At 46.7% G+C, this 22,128-nt stretch overlaps 2 protein-coding genes across 2 annotated transcripts in view; one reads left to right on the top strand and one right to left on the bottom strand.

The window, feature by feature from the left end:
* LOC139059208 (trypsin-1-like) overlaps positions 1-13,634 on the top strand; it is a 29,724-nt gene extending 16,090 nt beyond the window's left edge. Inside the window, exons 3-6 of the mRNA XM_070537313.1 lie at positions 3,672-3,772; positions 5,370-5,638; positions 9,219-9,358; positions 12,279-13,634. Of these exons, the coding sequence (XP_070393414.1) occupies positions 3,672-3,772; positions 5,370-5,638; positions 9,219-9,358; positions 12,279-12,638 (870 nt within the window). The 3' untranslated portion in view covers positions 12,639-13,634. The remainder of the gene's footprint in view (positions 1-3,671; positions 3,773-5,369; positions 5,639-9,218; positions 9,359-12,278) is intronic.
* Positions 13,635-14,743: 1,109 nt separating this feature from the next.
* On the bottom strand, positions 14,744-21,915 carry LOC139059207 (glucose-6-phosphatase 2-like). The gene is made up of 5 exons (XM_070537312.1): positions 21,666-21,915; positions 20,999-21,104; positions 19,651-19,815; positions 17,222-17,553; positions 14,744-16,342 (listed from the first exon to the last, which is right to left on the bottom strand). The coding sequence occupies exons 2-5, from the start codon at positions 21,058-21,060 to the stop codon at positions 15,825-15,827; spliced, it is 1,077 nt and encodes a 358-aa protein (XP_070393413.1). The 5' UTR covers positions 21,061-21,104; positions 21,666-21,915; the 3' UTR covers positions 14,744-15,824.
* Positions 21,916-22,128: the final 213 nt, after the last annotated feature.

The raw sequence follows: 22,128 nt of genomic DNA, 5'->3' as shown, positions 1-22,128 counted from the left end.
ATATACGGCTACTGAACAAGTTTTATAGCTGTATAAAAGTACAGCTTACTCTGTGCATCACATTGCAACAATTTACTTATACAAAATTGCGCAGCTAATAGCTGACGATGAAGCAAATACAACTTACGCGTTCCAACGCGTCACACCTGATTGAAGAGGAATCAGAAGAAAGTTATACGGAAGAAAAGGAAGACATGGACATTTAATAAAGGCTATTGCGACAACCAACAAACGTTTACATATATAACACGTAAATATATGTTCGTATGTTTGTGGTACTACATAGCACGATATGCCAGGGGACGGTTACCAAGATATCAACGCAAGGTTGGTTCTACGCGCATTTTTTCTGCGTTCTCATTCCATATATTGCGAGCATGAGCCCTGGTTTTACTATCGAATGGAACGGAATAGGATAGACCAAGTTTATTTACAACATCTACAGAGTACACTTTTGAAGACCACCCTGGCAATGCGCTGTAACAGTCCATGGTTCTGACACCAGGGGGCCACCAGAGCCCACCTAAGATTAAATTGAATGGAATATTGCCCTGTTGTGGTGACGCTTAAGAGACACGATGACAAAATCCTAAGTACAATGCAAAATGCCTAAATAATCTACGCACGATAGTACGACAAAACACAACAGGACGGGAGGGCTTAAAACGATGGACGACCACCCGCTCATCAATTCGTATATCAATGAGTATATCAGTGTATGAATTTGCAATACAATACCTGTATTATCGGATTGATTGATTGATTGATTGATTGATTGATTGATTGATTGATTGATTGATTGATTGATTGATTGATTGATTGATTGATTGATTGATTGATTGATTGATTGATTGTGTATGTGGCATTGCTGTACACAAGAGTCATGGTGTAGGGCGTGTTACGAACGGCCTGCAAGGGTACCGACCTACAAAATTTTTTCAGCCAGCCGCACATGCAGGAGTGGCGATATTCGGAGAACGAGACCTTGGAACGCACCCGGCTAGCTGCGATGACTCGCTCTGGGAAAAAAAAACAATACGCCGCGTCCCGAAGCGAGCGCCGCCGCTATGACTAAACGCGGTCGGCGGACCAAGTATTGTTAGTGAATTTGCCGTGGCCGTCACAGCTTGCTTGAAGCGGTGCAACTCCTGGGAGGTGTCTTGCGGCCGTCTCACGGGGCTTAGAAGTCATGGACAGACGCGGCGGCGGCCATTGTCTGCGGAGTCAACACTGGAATGAAGAGGCGCCTGCTCGGGGCAAGACCCGTGTCTGCGAAAACCCTCTCACCTTGGTGTGGTCAGTAAAACCTGTGCAGAAGTGAGCGTGTAAACTCTCCCCCTCAAAGCCGGGTCGGCTACGATGACTTTGATCGCTCCGAATTGGTAGCAGGTTGAGCGGTTGTTTTCCCTCCCCTAAGGATCTAGGAAGGATATAGTGTATTTAAGGAGCCGTTGGCGGCTCCTCAGTGTGCATTCCTCTTTCAGTCATGTTAGACTGGTGAGCCGTAACGTTCTCATGTGAATACTGTAAATAAATCCCACATTCCTCGTTCTCGATGAGAACAAGTCTCTCCCTTATATAACGTCCCCAGCGTGCATAAGTTCGACGATGGCATGGGCCAGCTACCATCTATTTCATGCCCGACTCCAACCATCACAGGCGATGGCATCAAACATTTATTCGTTATAACCGCTTATAGAACCTCCCCACCACAAAGACAAGCGAGTATTCCGAAAGCTCTCGGTGTCAATCAGCGCATTCTTGCCTTGAAATCAGATTTACGTTCTCAGATTGGCGCTCGCGTTACTGCGAGTGCCTTAACTGCTACCCCTGGGCAGCCGTCGGAAATTTGACATTTTCGTTGCTTTAGCATTATTCGTGGTTATTACCCACATTCAACGAGAGTTTCAGATCAGGTAGCGCATAGTGTGGCATATCTTTCGTGTCTTCAAGTTTATATGAGACTCGCCAGCCTCGTCAGAGCTTCCGAGTTACTTCCTTCGCCCTTCGCACCCGACCTTTGAACTTTTCTCTGGCGCGAGCAATCGATCTAGATAAATCTCGTGAAACTTTACCGCATTCTTTCCGTTATAGTATACGCTGCGGTTATGGAAAATCAACTCTCTTCGGTATCAGCTCTGCTGCTGACGTTTCCCTTTTCCTTTTTCTTTACTTTTCCTTTTTCTTTTCTTTTCTACAAGTTCCTTCCACGGCTTCCCGCAGGGCACATGAGATCCGCCTACATCAACGCTCCAAAGCAAATCTGTTATCTGGCGATCTCCCGTTTCTCGGCTAGGGCTTTATCAACAACGCAAGACTGAACGCCGAGAGCCGCCCACATGTTGCGAGCAGAAAATGGCCTTTCCCATTGCCTGCGCCCACCTGTACAAAGATGCAAAAAAGAGGAATAAATGAACTAAGATGGAGAATAGCAGGGCTATGTAATTTAGAAGCCAGCGCACTCTCGAAAACAAGAACAGCTAATGGCAAAGGGCGATAATCTAATAACGCTCACTACGTTAGCGCGCATAAGCCTTTACTTCGCGCACCCCGCCTCATGCTTATCAGTGTGGCTTAGTTCCTTCGGGTGGGAGTCATAATTCAATACCAACGCTTTCAATTGGATTCCACCCAATGAAGCTGGCTAAAATGGCGGGATAAATAATAAGTTAGCAAAAGGATTCACAAGATTTTCAACGTGACGGCCTTCGCACGTGTCCGGGCCACATAAGTTCGCGTTGTAATTTGCGCCTATAGCCTACTGCCATATTTGTTCGTTCGTTCGTTAAAATGTTGAAGCCCACGACCTTTAAATTTGGTTGAGTGAAGGCTGTACCACGTGAGCTAAACACTGAATGTACTGCGTTATCGGTGGATCACATGAAAATAATTGAAAATATATATTTTGCGCCAAATGGAATGAGATTGCGCATGGAAAAATACGGAAGCGAGGCTTGGACTAAAGCTTACGGTTGAATATAATAATGCTACTGACAAAAGCTTATTACCAAAGTTCCTGGGTGTCTTCTGCTAATCCTACTTTCCTAATTGCTTCTGTCAGCTTTATGCTAGAGCGTTCTTGTGTTGCTGGATGTTATTGCACCGAGTGATCCAGAAATTAATCCTGTGATACTGACCTATTTCTTGTTTTTCATTTGTTATAGCGGAAGTACCTGAAGAAGTCAGTTATATCATGTCACCTTATATCATGTCACCTTGTGTAAAAGCTATTACGTTTTAGAAGTATCGCTGAAAGGCTTTATTTAAAGAGACGTTAATGTGCTTCTGTGCCTGCAAGCACATTGCAAGACTGCCCACTAATAGCATTCAAGAAATTTCTTCAGAACGTTTGCCCTGTTCGGTAGCATTGATGGATGCGCAGTGGCTATACGATTTTCTCTACGAAGATCTAAGCCAAGTGTTTTGTTTTCCATATCGTTGTTTTTTCATTTGTACTGCCTGTTTTTATGTTTTGGCCTATTGTCTCCAAAAAATTGTACAAATGCTCGCACAGTTGCTTTATCATTTCAACGATAAACACGTCTAAATATAACTCAACGGGCTTTATATCTGCCTTAACCTAATGTATAGTATAGGACTGCTGTAGCAGGCTTTACTATTCACGAACTTCTCCAAGCGTTGTTACGTGCTAACCAAGCGCATTTATGCAGGCGGCTCTCATTCGGAGAAAGGATGGCAGAAACGTCTTCTTCGGTGGCGGAAGCCTCATCACGGACAAGTTTGTACTGACCTGCGGTCACTGTCTCGCAAGGTACGTCAAATGCAATGGCAGGGCTACAAATAGGTACTATACGTTGTCGTCGCTTTCAACACACCTGAAACGAAGGCGAGTTCACTCTTAACACAAATTACTGCTAAAAATCTAGGAAGTAGAGGTAACTTTGCAAAGAAAAAGAAAATGAGAGATGTGTTTCGTATTGTCTTGCACAGGTTTAAGTACAGCAGAGTTCTTGCGTTTGACCTTCATTGAAACGCGACTACCGCGGTCGGTATCGAACCCGCGTCCTCGAGTTGAGCAGGACGACGCTATAGCCACTAAGGTACCACAGCGGGTCCAGTGCACGCCTAGATTACCTTAAGGCGTGCTGAAAAATCTAGAATCCTTCACAAAATTTACTGAGATCATCTATAGAAAGTCTACAGATGCTTTCCAGCGAAGCCAGAGTGACTGTGGCTTTACATTTTTCATCGACTGATGTCTACATTTTCTGCAAATAGCTCATCCCCAAAGATTCTGGGCCAACAGCACACTGAATGCAGTAGACTTGTTAATGAATGTTATCTAGTAAGATATCTCTTCAAGTAAATGAAGGTGTACATAAGAAGGCGAAGAAGTTTACAATAACGATCTAGACGCTTTACGAATACTGTCTAAATCCGTTTCACCCGAATCTGGCGCACACCTTGTGCGTTCAGCTGCGTTGATGTTGACATCTAGAATGGTCAGAAGCGTTCTTTTTCTTTGTGGCTATGTTATGCAGGAATCGGTTTATATTTGAAAAGGTACTTAACACGAGGGGCAATGTGAGGGATGGAGACAGAATAAATACTACACCAACTACAACTGAGGGCTTAATGTAAAAAAAAAGGAAACGTGCAAAGATAGCGCGCATGCCCCACCTGGACATCCATCTCACTCCCTCCACCTCACACGTTAGATAACATAAGGCAAAAACAACCAAAACTGTTCAATCCCTACGTAGCTGTCGCGTAGTACTATGCGGGCATGGCTGACGCACAAATTATCTCCTCGTTCAATATAAAAGGCCTCAGCAACATTTTTATCCCCTTCTGGTCACAATTACTTCAAATTACCCGCGTCTCCGACAACTTTGGGGTACACTTGCACTTTTTGCAATGCAAGGCCAAGATAAGAGCCTGTAAAATATTTCACACTGTTGCTGTGCTCGCACAAGGACGGAAGGAAGGAAAAAGTGGAGAAGGAAAGGCAGGGAGGTTAACCAGTTTAGCTTAACCGGTTTGCTACCCTGCACATGGGAGAGGGATGGGGGAGATGAAAGATGGGGAAGGGGGAGAGGGAGAGAGAGCACATAGCACAGCACACACACATTAGGCTTGTGCTCGTACAAGCCTAATGTTGAGACACCGACCTGCTCGACCTACGTGAGTACTGTCACATAATGCGATACAACAACACAGGCCACGCAAGGCACCAATATTTCGTAATTTTTAGTGTTACACAAGCCTGTCGGTCCTTTCGTTTGCGTTTACGTTTCGTTTCGTTTTTTTGTGTGTCGAATGGAGCGAGCGGGGTTTATTTCGCTCCATTCAACGCGATGCGATTTAAAACACAGCCGCATCTCGCTCGTCGCGCGCTCCCGGTGCAGGGAGTCGATGCAAAACGTCACCGTGTGGCTGGGCCTGCACCGGATGTCGTTCCCGTCGCTCTTCCAGTGGCGCTCGCGGCCGTGCGCCTTCTTCATCCACCCGCAGTTCGACGAGGCGACGCTGGTGAACGACATCGCGCTGCTGCGCCTCAAGGACCGCGTGCCCTTCTGGAGGCTGGGCGGATACGTGAACACCATCTGCCTGCCGCCGCGGGGATTCCGACCGGAAGGGTTCGCCCTGGTCAGCGGCTGGGGCTACACGTCTGAAAGTAAGCGTGTAATGTAAGCGTTCGTATTGCTCGACAACCATGCGTCTGGCGCCGTCGAATTGGGGGAAAGGATAAGGAGGGGTCAAAGATGACAGCGAAGCGCCGACCGCTGAATGAAGACCAGGTTTATATGAACGCTGGCAACGTTTGCCCTGTACGCCAATTACAACTAGCCCTGGTAATGAAAGGCATGATTGCTCAGGGCGTAAGAGGATTTAATGGGGTGGCGAGATGAGAAAATCCGAGCCCATTTTCCAAAATAGTTACTTTTGGTCCGTGGCCAAAAATATTTTGTCAGGTAACGAACGCTCCCAGGGATTTACATATAAAAGAGTGTAGTCGATGTGCGGTATACAGAGAAATTCCAGTAATTTATATGCATAAGGGACTTTTCTGTCATAATAGGCACCAGCGTTATTCTCCACCTTATGCTTCGTTTGCCCCTGACCTAATGCCGCCTAGCTGGCTAGAGAACCCTGGTTAAGGCCTTACCTTCTCCTCCTTTCAAAAAGCAAACTACATACTCGAGTGTTATTCAACAGAGTACGTATGTACTGCTCATTCCCACGCAAAGTGGAAGTACTCCATCTGGAAGTACAAGAGCTGTCAAAAATGAAATTCGCTATTAGACGGGAACTTACCTCATGAAAAAAAAAACTGCCAGCACTTTATTTGTTCCTACAGTGTGGTGAGTTCTCAACTGAAAATTGCAGTTAAACGCGCCTGAGAAATTTCGAGAAGCCCGAAGCATCAGCGCGCTATACGTTAGAGGAGACGACAACAATAATAATCCGCTCAGTGCCAATTAGAGGCGTGATTAAAAGTTATAAAATAAGGAGCGCGTACCGCTATATCCCCGCATACATTTCCCGTTGCTACCCATGTGCTACGTGTATAGCACCCTCCTATGACTCCTTGTTACGGTGTGCTATAAATCTGGAGCGCATTTCCATTAACAAGTTGAAAAATCATTTAAAATCGCCCGCTTAGCGATAGCTGAGCTCAGCTGTGTTATGGTTTACGACCCGAAAATCTCGCCAAATGAAAACGGACAATCGAATGAAGCTTGATATTGAATTTCACAAGCTTCTTGACTTCGTGGTGATAGGTAGAGAAGACGCGTCGTGCCTCTTCCGTCTGTCGAAAATTTAGGAACACCGCATGATCAGCAAAGGAGGGGGCAAGAAAGTGAAGGGAGATAGGAGTTTTAGTGAGCTGAAAGAAGGAGAAGTGGGTTGGACCTTCCCCTAGCTCCTCACTAGACCGATAGGAAAGGCAGAGAGGCATGGAACGAAAAAGGAAGATCGCAGGTGACCACGCATGAAAGCTAAAAAGACTTGAGGCCGACTTCCAAAAGCTATTCGTTCCTCCGAATTCTTCGGTCAACGGTCTGTCATCTTGGCTTATATTAGGCTTGCTATCACCATCAGATGGCGTGTTTAAAGTTTGAAAGTTATTGTTTAAAGTAATGCAATCATATCTGTTCTTATGAACCGTTCTATACCTGTAGTTCTGAGGTTATTTCCAATGATGCACTCCTTGATGCGTTCACGTGTCATTTTCACACCACTTTTGACATGTTCTTCACGAAAAAGGATGCTAGAAAGAAAAGGGAGGAGGGGGGATAAGAGCTAGGGCCGCAACCTCATTGACACAATTCATTGATGTCGCGATTATGTTTAAGGTTCCGACATTTACGCTTTCGCAGTTTGCGGTCAACGAGAAAGGGGACGTCGAAGGACTGAAACGAAGGTGATACACCGATTTCGATTAATGTATACCGCATAAGTCCGAACTTCAGATCAGCATCATATATGTTACTGATTGATTTGTTTGTTTGGGTTAATGTGGAAAAATATACCAGCTGCACTCAGAGGTGCCCATCGCAAGCGCGTCATTTTACTTCTCTCTTACTTCAATAGACTATTCTCATTCTTTCTGCCCATTCCCCATCCCCCTGTGCAGAGTAGCCAATCGGACACTTGATGTGGTTAACTTCTCTGTCTTTCAACTCTTGTTTTCTCTCTTTCTCTCGTCAATAGCATCTCGCCACAGTGCTCCCCGCGGATTATTGCGAACCTTTTTTGCAGTCTCCTTGGTAGTATAGGTTTTTCTTGGCAGTGCGAACGTACATAACGTATTTGCTCGCATAGTGCTCGCACTTTTTTTTTTCGACGGAAATGAATGCTAAGTTGGTGGGTGCAATACTTAAGTGAGGAAAACTGTCGGATAGAACGTTCTTTGTGCTACATAGAAAAACAATGAAAAATGATGTAGCTGTAAATTGGGGTTCTCACACCAGCCACCGTAAACTCAAGCGAAATATTAAACGTACGTTATGGGGTAGTTATGGGGTTTTAAGTGCCAAAACCACGATCTGATTATGAGGCACGCTGTAGTGGGGGCCTCCGTAATAATTTGGACCACCTGGTGTTCTTTAACGTGCACCTAAATCTAAGTACTCGGGTGTTTTCGCATTTCACCTCCATCAAAATGCTACCCCGTGGTCGGCATTGGATCCCACGACAAGCAAACAAAAAATATGACTTCCAAACAGCACCTGCTTTGCAATATGAGCACTCGTTCTACGCCAGCAGGAACTGCAAATGCACAAGCTGAAATATACTAGCTAAAACAGAAGCTCAAATTAATAAAGTTACCTTCGCCCGACCTATTCAAAGTCGCTTTTAACAGTGATGTCGGAGCAAGAAGAAGACTATCGCTGCAGCAATTTTCGGTGGTGCATTGAAAACTTGAAAAAAAAGAATCACAATTTTGATTGCCAATGTGGAGTCCGAGCGTTCTGCGAGAAAATACGCTTTGATTACTTCTATACGTGCTTATGCTCATTTCATCCTGCTTATCGTTATCTGCGAAGAGCAGTTATTAGGGATATTCGCTTGGTTGTTCGCCAAAGTTTTTTGTCACTCAAACCATGACGCCAGAGATTATTTCCGAACCTTGGCCTGAAGAATGTTGTGTTTTCAAGCCTCGCTCTCTAACTGCGACGCCACAGGTGCTTTACGCAAGGTAACGCATAATATTTGCATTAGGCGCTACAAGTACAATATAGTCTATCACTACACAAAAGTTGAGCATGTGTTGGTTGAGCATATCGACCCTCCACGTCGCTCTCAGCAAAGCTGTTGGGGTATACGTCTAAAGCCAACTTATGATCGTCTGTGTCATGTCTGCTGTTTTCTGTCGGACTCGTGCCCTGCGGTGCGGCGCCCTGCCATGCCCAACCGGCGCGTTGATCGAGACCCGGTGATTTCATTTTATCTGATCTGATCTGAGTGGTACTCAGTATCATATGTGCTATTTTATAAACGTACCAAGGGGTCACGTGGCTCCCCATTTCTGTTCGCTGTAATCGGGTTCTGCCCGATTACTGCAAACAACAGTAATCGGGTGCCACGCCAACAGAGTGCCTCCACTCTCTCCAAATACCCAGGCAAGGTGCTTCATCTGCCGATCTACTAAATTTGATTATCGATAGCTGTTATACACTCGTGGCAGGGTTTCTGAAGCATTGGTAAACCTTTGAGCCTCACATTTCTTTCTCCTTCGTCGTTGACAGATGGTCCCACCTCCGACGTGCTGCAGGTCGTGGAGCTGCCACTGGTAAACCTAACCCTGTGTAAGCAGCTCATCAGGTTCCTCGTGGAAGACACAAATATCTGCGCTGGATTCCTTGAAGGCGGGAAGGACGCCTGCACGGTACGCAGCACTGATCAGCGCAACTGCGGAAACTAAGCCTTTCAGAGAATATAGGTGGCATTGTTGCTCGCGATGTAGTTTTCACTCTTTTTTTTTCTCTACTTTTAATGGCAGGCTCTGGAGAAGACTAGCTAGATATCTCGACTACCCCATTTATGTCAGTTCCATAACCGTCACCACACACAACATTACATAACTGCCCTCTTACTACTCCCCCCCAAAAATGTAGTACCCACTTTACTATCAGTCGATCAACCAAACAGTTTCGCTGCAACACTCAGGAGTACAAACAAGCGTGTCATAATTATGTTGCCACAGGAAACCCTTATTAGGCATATTTATGTCTCCTTATTATGAAATGGCTGGCGAAATTATTACAGCAATTCAGTAAAAATTCTAAAGTTATCTGTGAGCATTTGGCCATACTATGAACGTAGTAATTGAAACAGTATGAAAGATTACTGGAATACGCGGGTGGGGACAGCAGCGTTGGTGGCGGCATCTTCTGACTCCGGCTTGAACAACAGCGCTTTAGGAACACTCCGGTGTCGCTCCGCTCTACTCGACGAAAAAAAAAAGGAGAACAAAAAAAAATCATATGATTGCGTCGGTGCTGAAATATGTACTCTAGCAGATAAGTACAATATAGTCTATCACTACACAAAAGTTGAGCATATTGACCCTCCACGACGCTCTCAGCAAAGCTGTTGGTGTATACGTCTAAAGCCAACTTATGATCGTCCGTGTCATGCTCAAACACTGTAAGCAGGTTCTCCTCGGCAGTCGAGAAGACTGGAGCACGGATGGATGGATGGATGGATGGATGGATGGATGGATGGATGGATGGATGGATGGATGGATGGATGGATGGATGGATGGATGGATGGATGGATGGATGGATGGATGGATGGATGGATGGATGGATGGATGGATGGATGGATGGATGGATGGATGGATGGATGGATGGATGGATGGATGGATGGATGGATGGATGGATGGATGGATGGATGGATGGATGGATGGATGGATGGATGGATGGATGGATGGATGGATGGATGGATGGATGGATGGATGGATGGATGGATGGATGGATGGATGGATGGATGGATGGATGGATGGATGGATGGATGGATGGATGGATGGATGGATGGATGGATGGATGGATGGATGGATGGATGGATGGATGGATGGATGGATGGATGGATGGATGGATGGATGGATGGATGGATGGATGGATGGATGGATGGATGGATGGATGGATGGATGGATGGATGGATGGATGGATGGATGGATGGATGGATGGATGGATGGATGGATGGATGGATGGATGGATGGATGGATGGATGGATGGATGGATGGATGGATGGATGGATGGATGGATGGATGGATGGATGGATGGATGGATGGATGGATGGATGGATGGATGGATGGATGGATGGATGGATGGATGGATGGATGGATGGATGGATGGATGGATGGATGGATGGATGGATGGATGGATGGATGGATGGATGGATGGATGGATGGATGGATGGATGGATGGATGGATGGATGGATGGATGGATGGATGGATGGATGGATGGATGGATGGATGGATGGATGGATGGATGGATGGATGGATGGATGGATGGATGGATGGATGGATGGATGGATGGATGGATGGATGGATGGATGGATGGATGGATGGATGGATGGATGGATGGATGGATGGATGGATGGATGGATGGATGGATGGATGGATGGATGGATGGATGGATGGATGGATGGATGGATGGATGGATGGATGGATGGATGGATGGATGGATGGATGGATGGATGGATGGATGGATGGATGGATGGATGGATGGATGGATGGATGGATGGATGGATGGATGGATGGATGGATGGATGGATGGATGGATGGATGGATGGATGGATGGATGGATGGATGGATGGATGGATGGATGGATGGATGGATGGATGGATGGATGGATGGATGGATGGATGGATGGATGGATGGATGGATGGATGGATGGATGGATGGATGGATGGATGGATGGATGGATGGATGGATGGATGGATGGATGGATGGATGGATGGATGGATGGATGGATGGATGGATGGATGGATGGATGGATGGATGGATGGATGGATGGATGGATGGATGGATGGATGGATGGATGGATGGATGGATGGATGGATGGATGGATGGATGGATGGATGGATGGATGGATGGATGGATGGATGGATGGATGGATGGATGGATGGATGGATGGATGGATGGATGGATGGATGGATGGATGGATGGATGGATGGATGGATGGATGGATGGATGGATGGATGGATGGATGGATGGATGGATGGATGGATGGATGGATGGATGGATGGATGGATGGATGGATGGATGGATGGATGGATGGATGGATGGATGGATGGATGGATGGATGGATGGATGGATGGATGGATGGATGGATGGATGGATGGATGGATGGATGGATGGATGGATGGATGGATGGATGGATGGATGGATGGATGGATGGATGGATGGATGGATGGATGGATGGATGGACGGACGGACGGACGGACGGACGGACGGACGGACGGACGGACGGACGGACGGACGGACGGACGGACGGACGGACGGACGGACGGACGGACGGACGGACGGATGGACGGATGGATGGATGGATGGATGGATGGATGGATGGATGGATGGATGGATGGATGGATGGATGGATGGAAAACATCGTCTAGTGTCCGGAAAATAAATAGCTTTAAAGTGCGGCCCATCATTCGGGGTTACTTCATTCGTAGGCTTTATTCGGCTTCATGATGTGTTTCTTCGTGTATTTGTGACTAATAAAAAATCGAGCTCCTTGGACCCCTTGTTTCTCTCGCAGATCTTTACCTTTCTCGCTTTTTTTCCGGCGTGTTTCTGCAGGGCGACTCCGGTGGACCGTTGTTCCAGGTCATCAATGACGTTGCCGTGCAGATCGGCGTTGTGTCCTGGGGCCGAAGCTGTGCAGTGCCAAACTCGCCAGGCGTCTACACCGACGTTCAACCGTACCTGCCGTGGATCGAGCGCGTCCTTCAATACAACAGCACAGCGCTGCCCAGTCGTCGACCTCGCACACGGACAACCACGTTCGCTGCCCGACGCCGCGGATCGTGGAACCGCAGGACTCCGGCCGTAAGGCGACGGCTTCCAGTGAGCGGGCGTCCGTCGCCTCCACGATTCGGCGTCACTAGCGTCGCTGCATCGAATGCCATTATTCACCGGACGCACCACACTACTGTGTGATGCGCCATGGTCTCAGCCCACGCTCACGCATAATTTCGTACCGGGGAACAATGGACGCAATTTGGCACGTCTTTTAGGATTGATTAGGCTCCATTATAGCGCTTCGACCGTCCATTGACTGATGACACGGTCACAGGCCATACGCACGGCCCCCAAGACACTTATCTTGAGAACAGGAACGGTGCGTTGCAGCGTGCGTGTGTGCCATCAAGGGGCGGAAGTTTATGGGTATGAACACTTTGGTCCTGAGTGAACGACGCCAGACTAATAAGCCATTGCTAGTCGTACCGTCGCACTTTCTGACTTTTAAAACACCGAAAACGGTCGCTATAGTGAGCGACAACCCATAAGAGGGCATAAAGCACGGCTATGCTTTTTAGCTTGCCGATTTCCCAATATCACCTTGAGTATCGCGAAGTAGTTTTAAAAAAGGTAGTCGTGAATGTCGATTGCAGCCTGGTAAAAAGAACTATAATAGCTACGGTCAGCTCACCTGGCGATGCATGCTCAATAGAAGTTGCTTGTAACAATAGTGGCCCCAGGTAGACGGTGCAATCGAACTTCTGAATTTCCTAAAAAAGTGTGCTTCGCAGTTTACAGTCGCCTACATGTAAAGTTAATAAAGTGCTCAACGATTCAAACTTGATACTCGGAGTGCATGGCTTCCACCGCTTATTTGCGTCACTAGTGCACGGGCACTAGAGACACCGAGCTGACGCATTGTAGTATACGATGATAATGAGGGCCTTTGGGAAGTATGGTGACTTCCCACACCACAGATGATTTTGATTCAGGAAAGCAAAACCAGAAGACAGTGCGGTATATATTTTTGTTGTTTTCAACTCTGTCACGCTCTTCGAAAAAGTCTGTCGTCATCACTGGAAAAACGTTTCCTCGTTCATGGTGATCATAGATATGAGCTCGTATATCCCGAAATAAAGAAATAAAAACGCCATTCGCAGGTGGTTTCTTGCTAGTGTGATATAATATCGGCCGCTTGGTTTGACGCAAAACATTCAAGTTGACCAAGTCTTGGCGAACTTTTGTAGACTCGGTGCGAACCTTTAAACGTGCGCGAAACTGTGATCTCTCTCTCTCTTCATCCCTACACCCCCTTCCCTCGGTGCAGGGTAGCAAACCAGACGTGCGTCTGGTTAATCTCCCTGTGTTTGCTCTCTTCTATTTTCCCCTCTCCTTTTCTTCCTTGTGTAGCTCAATTTCTTGATACGTGAGTGACACCAATGTCATATCTGGACATGTCGGAGCATGAAGACAGGTTGTGTTTTAATTAAGCTTATTCGTATTTCTTTTCTTTTTTTTATTATCTGTAAGTTTTATAATTCAGCTAATGTTCACCGGGAGATGTTTTAGTTGTTTCAATGGTGCTCAGGACGAACACGCGAGTTTGGCCCACTCGCATGTCTGGCCCAAGTTCACGTTGGCGTAGTTTACGTAAACTTCCTAATCAGATCCCCTTAAAGAGCGCACTCTACGTGCGTAAGTTCACTGGCGTGCACAGTAATGAAAGCGCTTTGAGAGAGTTCAGCGCCGCCATTGTAAACCACTATCAATGCTGCATGGCAGTCACACTATTTGTTCATCGGTCACGTCAGTTAGACCGTATTAACCGCCTATATGCGAGGTTGATGTTTAGGCAGTTGAACTTACGGGACACCAGGACTCGGATTTTGTGTCTTAGTATCATTAGTTAATTCAGCTGAAGGTGTTTCCGAAGTTTAGAAGATTCCCGGTTTCGCCAAACTCAGGACTTTCGGCATGACGTGCCCAGACGTAACCAACATTTCACCCCTTTTCAACGCTGTTGCTGATGTAGTTCAGGCTGCTTTTTTGTAACCTTTCAGGGCGAAGGTATACCTTCGTTGAACGTATACGGAATAGCCTTGTACAGGAATTGCAGGTACTCAACAGGCGCCGCTGGAGGTAACACCTGTGGCATCACACAACATTTGCTCATGTTATTAACCCAATGCCTCCTCTGGTGTGACACTTTGTGTAGGGGTTCTGAAGAATTATATGGCCATGCAATTTTTTGGTCATTCCACGTGCAAGTTATCTGCAAACAGAGATTGGATCCAACAGACATGAAAACGTGCAAAATTGTCTTTATTAAACATGTTCAATGTTAAACCACTGAAAACAGTATAACGTTTGGACACATTTACCATTGTGACTGACATGAAGATCTAACCAGACATTACGCACACGCTCTAAAACATCACCTGCACAATACACAACCGAACAGTTCAGATCTGTACAATTATTTACAGTGAAGATATATTACAATGAAGTTGTTTGTGAGGAATGATGTGTTAATGTGTTCAGGTGACAAGGTAAAGATGGTTACAGACTAACGTTTTTACCAGTTTACAGCTGTATATGTCGTTGGAGAAAAAATACACTAAAAGCCTGACAATTGCTTGTAGCAACGCCTTCGCATCGGCAGGGTATATGAAGCCGCTACTTTCTTCTAACATCTGTTTGAGCGAAATAGTGAAAGAGTCAATGCCAATAGTCAAGACTGCAAAGACACTTAAATTGTGCAAACGTATAAGTTTACCTCAGAGTATGCTTACTCCGTTATTTCTCTATGGGTTCAAGTTGATCTGCTCCAAACCGGTAATTCTACAATGCTTGATTCTGTCTCAATCTGGGACAAGTTTGATGTAAAATGCAGAAATTGCTCATGATTGATAATGACTGTGATGAAATGGTTATCACGACTGAGTGTTCCATGAGACGTACTGTATGCTCGATGAGGATTGGTACAGTGTCAATGAAAGCATGAGGAACTTTTCACGGCCTTCGCGCATGGTCTGTATGATTTTCCAGAAAGTGAAAAAAAGAATACATTCACCCAATTAGGTACCATGAAATGCACTGTGCATTATCAGGCTACAGCTGGGAAGCTGTGTAACCGTATAGCATACTTGCTCTTCATGAATTTGTCATTTTTAGTGGAGTGTGATTTTCGGACCAGCATGACAAACCCTGCGCAGAGACGGTGCATTGTCCCTATCCCGAACCTGCGGTTTCGTGGTTCCAGGTAGGGACGCTTTGGCAACAATTTGTTAAAAATACCTAAGGGAACTAGGGGAGGTATGGGACAGAAATTTGTTCAAGCAAGGGACGCCGAGGACAAGCAGCGCCGTCCTCAGACTACCCTGCCTACGACGACTTTGCCTTTCCCGAAGGCCGGCGACGGCTTCCCGCTAAAGACGCCACCGCGTAGGGCACAAAGCCGAACATGACCGCTGCCAGGAGAGCGTTGAAGAGGAATGCCGAGGCATAAAAGACGGCCACGTTGTTCTTGGGCAGCGAGACCCACTCAGAAGCCTTGCCGGCGCCGACGGCCAAGATAGCGGCCAGCACTCGCATGGACCAAGTGAACTCGGTCGACTTGACGCGCTGGTAGAAGTCAGAAGTCATGGCGAGGCCCATGCCAAATGGGAAGGCGCAGTAGCGCATCATGCTGAAGAAAGGCGTGGTGTCGACGTGGATGTACTCCTGCTTGACGCACCATTTGACAGCCCGGTCGACGGACCACATAGGGTCGACGCCCATGAGACGAAGAACGCCGTAAGTAGACAACGCACTGGCGCACAGACCCACGCTGATCAGGACGTACTGCTGGCGGGTCACGTGGTCGGTGTCGAGCTTGCACATGAACTTGGCCAGAAAGCAGCCTGAATGACGGGAAAAACAAACCGAATGTCATTAAAGGTTGGTTCGCCAGGTCATGCACGTTAGTTACATGCAGCGTTTGTGAGAAGTATGAAATCCACTGCGCCAGTGTCAAGATCCGTCAACAGGCAGTGCTCATTTCAGAGCTGCATTATGACGTCTGGCATTCAATCCCCTTCTCTTGTTATTGGCCAAGCCACACCATCACAGTCTACGAACACTTCAATTATGTACTAAGGCACGCTACTTCTACGCTTTTCTTTTTTAGACCGCGAAGCACATGCCCATATGCTACTCCGTTCTTATGCTGATATATTAACGACTGGGTCCTGCCAAGAGAACATCCCGTCCACGGTAAAGCCATCTTTGTCAGCTTGTAGCCTCTACAAGATAAATATCATTCGCACGATTTAGGGAGCATGTACCTAAACAGCGCAGCCTTCTCAATGACTTTCCTTTCAAAGTATGCCCAACGCTTCTCTCTGCGGGCCACATTAGACCGACTGGACGCGAGACCGTTCACCGAGTCAAAGATACTCTGACCATGGCCACAACCGTCACTGGCTCGAAAAGCGATTCTTGCACTAGTGCAATAGTACCGGCTTAAGAGACCGTTTATAGTGTCGTTGTGTACAGTGTCCCTCCCACACGCACTCAGTGCTTACTCTCTCTCTTTTCTCTACTTTCTATTCCCCTTTGCCCCCCAGTGTAGGGTAGCAAACCGGATGCTCTTCTGGTTGAACTCCCTGCTTTCCTATCCTTGTTCTCCCTCTCTTCTGCCACCTCACACAAGTTCTTTCTTCTTACTTTCTAACCGTTTCACTAAAATATCGTTGCTCGAACACTGAACACCAGTGAAAGGACAGGAGAGACGCACTCACCGATGACCATGCCCATCAGGCACTGGTGGGGGAAGTGGGCAGCGATGTAGACCCGCGACAGGCTGACGATGCTCAGGAGAGCCGCGTAGGCGCACCAGTGGAAGGAGGAGGTCCATGCCTTGCCCATCTGCTGGGCGATTCCAGTGCGACGCAGCAAAAAGTCCAGGATGATGTACCAGATGGCCGCCGACACCATGGCGTGGCCGGAAGGCGATCCGGGCCCGGTTTCGCACGTCAACGAGTACTGCCGGATGGCGGGCGTACCGGTGCCCGTGCGGTTGTACATCTCTGTTTCGTGCACCCACCAGTAAGGACGCTCGCCATGCAGCATCCTGCGTGCACCAAACAAAGAAGGGCGCGTGTGTGAACACTCAGTACCCAGCCATGGTATTAACTTTCCTTAGCTTATGCACGAACTAGAATCTCCAGAAAAAGTACCGGACCTTTGTTTCACTCTCTCTCTCTCTCTCTCTTCGTAACCACGATACCATTTATTTCGAGTTTATCGAGCCTATGCTAAACCATCACGCTTTCAAAAGATTAGGGCCCACGTGAGAAAACCACCCTCGCCATTGGATGATATCAAAATAGCACCCGTATTTTTTATCACACCTCATTTATACGCTCAAATTAAAACTTCGTATGGTGATTTTAAGCGCGACGTTTCCTTTTTGAATGCAGTGAAAGGGCGACCATTCGATCGTGCTTTAGTCCTACTCCATATGCCTAATTACACTCTTTAAATGCATTTATAGGCAGCCAACTTCTCAAGACTTTTCACCCGGCGCGTCAATGCAGCCCATTACATTTGCTGACGAAACACGGTTTCCCAGATGTTTCCTTCCACGGCGCGTGGCCTGTAACGACATAGTTCAGCAGAGCATTCGGTGGTGACTTAATCTACACCCTCGCCTCAATGTCGGCCAGCAACGGTTTGCTACTCCTGGAAATGAAGTGTATAGAGGCTTACCCCTACCTCCATAAGCAACCCAAGATTTTTATCTGGCACGACATGTCATGGTCTCGGAATACTATCAGTCGTTGCTGTTCCGCGTCCTGCTTATAGAGGCACTGAAGTTGATATCTACGAGATATGCAGTAAACGCATTACGAATGTACAGAACATTCCAGATTTCGTAAAAGTGCAAAGCGATTGCACATGCTTCTTCTTGCGTTTCACTAATTACGAACTAATCAAAGGTAATCAAAGTGTCTATATATAAAAGAAAGAAGTAAAACACGCCACCGTATATGAGAAATGTAATTGTCTTTTCTTCAGTGGAAGGCGAAAATATGCATTGTTTCATTATTACTGTTGCTAAAGAAATTGTCAGATAGTGACGACGTAGGCCTAAGGGCAATAAGATATGCTGCTAGAGTATTGTGCCACGTATGCCGTTAAGCTTTCCAGTGCTGTTAACAACTGAAATCAAAGCGCATTGTTTCTCTGGCTAGGCATATCCTTTCAGAATCCCTTTCTAAAGAACCTTTCTAACGTCATAACAAAGGTTTTACGACCCAACCATGGAAAGATAAAGGCGGGTTCTTAACACAGATGGGGCGTTTACACGCTAATATGCTGCAGCAGAAGAAACCATAGCGCGCTGCAGAAACAATAAAAAGTGTTATTCGACGAGCTCTGTTCGTATGAAGAAATACAAGCGAAACCAATAAGTTATATTTCGCTTTGCAAAATGTCCCGCAGTTGAGCTCCCAGAAAAGCAGCCGATTTCAATTTAATGCCTTATCTGCACTTCAGTATTGCAATTTTTTTTAGGAGTTTTCATGTATCCTGCAATGTTTCTTCAGTTAAGACGCGAAATTTAGTACTTTCTGACTTCCATACAACAAGGACGCAGACCTGTCGGTAGAAAATTTAATTGTACAGGACAAGTCTTAAAAAATTATGCTCATTATAAAATAATGTAACGCGTCCGTATATCCCGGTTTCGGGCTTTCTGTCATTATCTGCCATCCTTGCGAGAAGAACAGGTTATTCCAATGAAATAGGTTGAGCTGACAGCATGGAACAAGCACGTTTCCAATATGCGTTTCTAACGTGCACACGTCTTTATGCAGTGCTTCTGCGCCCCATTGTGGATTTTGGTTATCCTGTTTTCCGCAGAATACGCCGATTATAGGCAGAAACTCTTTCTTTATTCCATTTCCTGTCATCACTGCTTGAAAAAGAACGAAGCAGGATTACTTTTCGAATGTGGACGCCATAAGAGGAGATCGTCATTATGATTATCATCATCATTCTATTTAAGACCGCCACAGTTTGAAGGCTCCAAGATACCCCCAGTGGCTCTCCTTGCTTCAAGCGAACCCACACTATGTTGGCAGGTTTCTTATTCTCGCCGTTCAACGCAATCTTCTGCAGCCCTCGACTGCTTACAGGAAAATCACTAGTGCGCAACAGCACTCACCATTTGAGCACCTGGTTGGACCACTCGGCGATGATGGTGACCCACATCAGTCGGCGTCCCACCGTCCAGTCGAGACAGTATATGAGCGGCGCGAAGATGAGGAAGGCGTACCGAGGATCTCCGAAGTTGGAGATAGCGAAGAACAGACCATGCTGGTGCTGAAACCTGCGTTGCAATAAAAATGACGCATGAATTTTTTGTGAGGAATGACTACCACCTATTTCAAATGGGAAAAATGCATTTGTATCATTTCTTATTAGTGACTATTACATGTAATTCAATCCGCCAGTTGTGCCTTGGAAGATTCTCTCCGCTTGAAATTCTCTCCGCTAAACGGAGAGAATTTGCAGTGTTTGCCCGTCAGCTTTGATGCCGACGATATAAACCTTGAGTCGACCAAATGGATGGGTAATGCAGCAGCGTTCGCACCTGGGATAGTATGCTACGTATCACTACAGAAAGCCGGTATTAACAAGACGAAAACAGACGTACTGTCCAGATAGAGTAAAGACAGGGTCACCGTCTAGACGAACATAAAGTGAGTAGATATCCTGCCTGTTCAGAATGCAAGCTGTATTCTGACGTGTCTTTTGTGCGTGCCCGTGCGTACATTTAGTCATTCTTTCATGTTCGAAATCGCGGTCGGGCTGCATTCCTGCAGCAGCATAAGAAGCATACCTCGGTCTTTTACAATTTTTTTACTAGTTTGAGTAGCGTATATTTAGGGGAATATGGAGCGCCCTTCAGCTTCCATATCCTCAGATCAAAATTCGAGACCCAGCGGTACCGTAGAATGTCCCCAAATTCTAGCTAAACAGCAAATTCTGCAAAATTTGCCGGTACGCAGTCAAAATTTATCGAACAGGAAACGCACTGCACCACCGTCACCTGAAAGCAGTATCAACAGCAGTTCAAAAGGGCGATAAAAGGGTCTAGTTAGAGGCTGTTCCTACTTTCTTCTTGCACTATGTAGTACGAAGAAACTGGGACAGAAAATAACCGACAGAGGATTGGCGCGCATCATTAGTCTGTCCGTTCTTTTCTGTCCCGCCCTCTGCGTACTACACATAGCGCAAGGAGAAAGTGCGATCGGTAGCAGGATCGACTAAGGCGATGAAGTGCACTTCGTCCGAGAAACTGAAAGCTTAACCCTTTCAGCACTGGTCTGCGTTCCTTCGTTTTATGTTTTTACACGCTGGTCAACGCAATGCAGAACTAGCCCATCAGCTACTGAGTTCGTTCTGCCTGATTCCAGACAGCATTTCAAAAGTTGCGCGCTTATGGGAAGTGGCAGTTCTCTTTACGAATTTAAACAGTGCGCAATGAGGAAAGTACGAGCAAAACCCACCTGGTCTGCAGTGACTGGATGGCGAACATGCCATTATCGTAGAGCGTATCCATCAGGATCATTTCTTGCGGCCGGCGATGAGCAAGGCACCTACGATTGGCACATCCTGGAATGAACAGTGAGAGAACAGAGATGAGTATTTACGCAATATAGCCTGTAACGATCGTTGAGGGGTACGCTCAGTTTTTCCTGTTTCGTAAGCACTGAATATCAGCGTAGGTAGATTTCGCTCGAGTGCTCTCGCTGTTGCCATGCGAATTGGAGACTGCAGCATGAGTTAGCAGTTCGGGGCCTACCGTGTGTGTTCCAATGTTTCCAAAGACTTATCAGACTGCAACCGTCGGCGTCTGTTTGCCGGATGTTTTCTGTTTTGTAGCTTGCACTGGCATTATATTAACTCGCGCGCAGGCGTTCAGTACTGCACAGCGAGAAATTAGAAGTTAGCACCCTAGCGAAATTGCAAACGGCGCTTCAGATAGCGCAGCTTTCGACATGTTGAAGCGTACGTGAGCTAGCTACCCTCCTCCAAAGAATGCACATATGCATAAAATGAAAGAAATGCAAGGAATCGCCTGTCATGCAAATATTGCGCGAAATGCGATCAACTTCATCCCGAGTTTCTAGCAACACCAAAATAAAGGTAACAAGTAGCGAAGCGTACGCTTACCAAGAACGCTGGAGCGGTGATTCCGAAGGTGAGAGAATGCTCAAGTACGCTGCAGCGCTAAGGACAAGCACGTGTCCACGAAAGAGCAGAGTAATAGGAAGGCACTCGAGAAGCGGCTTCTTCGGTAACACTCGAATCCGGAAGACAGAACAACCTGATCGTCAGTAACGGAGGGCCGCGGTCTCTGTGCGGGTTCGACGTGACAGTGAGTTTCTTAAATACGCCTTCCAGGCGACTTCGCGGTGCCCCGCCAATTATCAGGTGCGGAGAAGAACGAGCGACGACGTCACGCCCCATCAAAGCCCTATAGCCCAGACGGTGCGTGAGATCGTGGGCGAGGGAGAAGCGTGAGGTGGAAAAAAAAAAAACCTCGACGCGCCACGCGAAATCACGCTCGTGGGGCGCACGCGTTAGGGCGCGCTTAGGTGCCTTCTATCTTCTCTTCCTCCGATCACCTCCTCTC

The sequence above is a fragment of the Dermacentor albipictus genome, chromosome 4 (genome assembly GCF_038994185.2).
Source record: "Dermacentor albipictus isolate Rhodes 1998 colony chromosome 4, USDA_Dalb.pri_finalv2, whole genome shotgun sequence".
NCBI classification, from domain to species: Eukaryota; Metazoa; Arthropoda; class Arachnida; order Ixodida; family Ixodidae; genus Dermacentor; species Dermacentor albipictus.
Note: the sequence above shows the minus strand (reverse complement) of the source record. Positions and strands in the feature narration are given on the sequence as shown.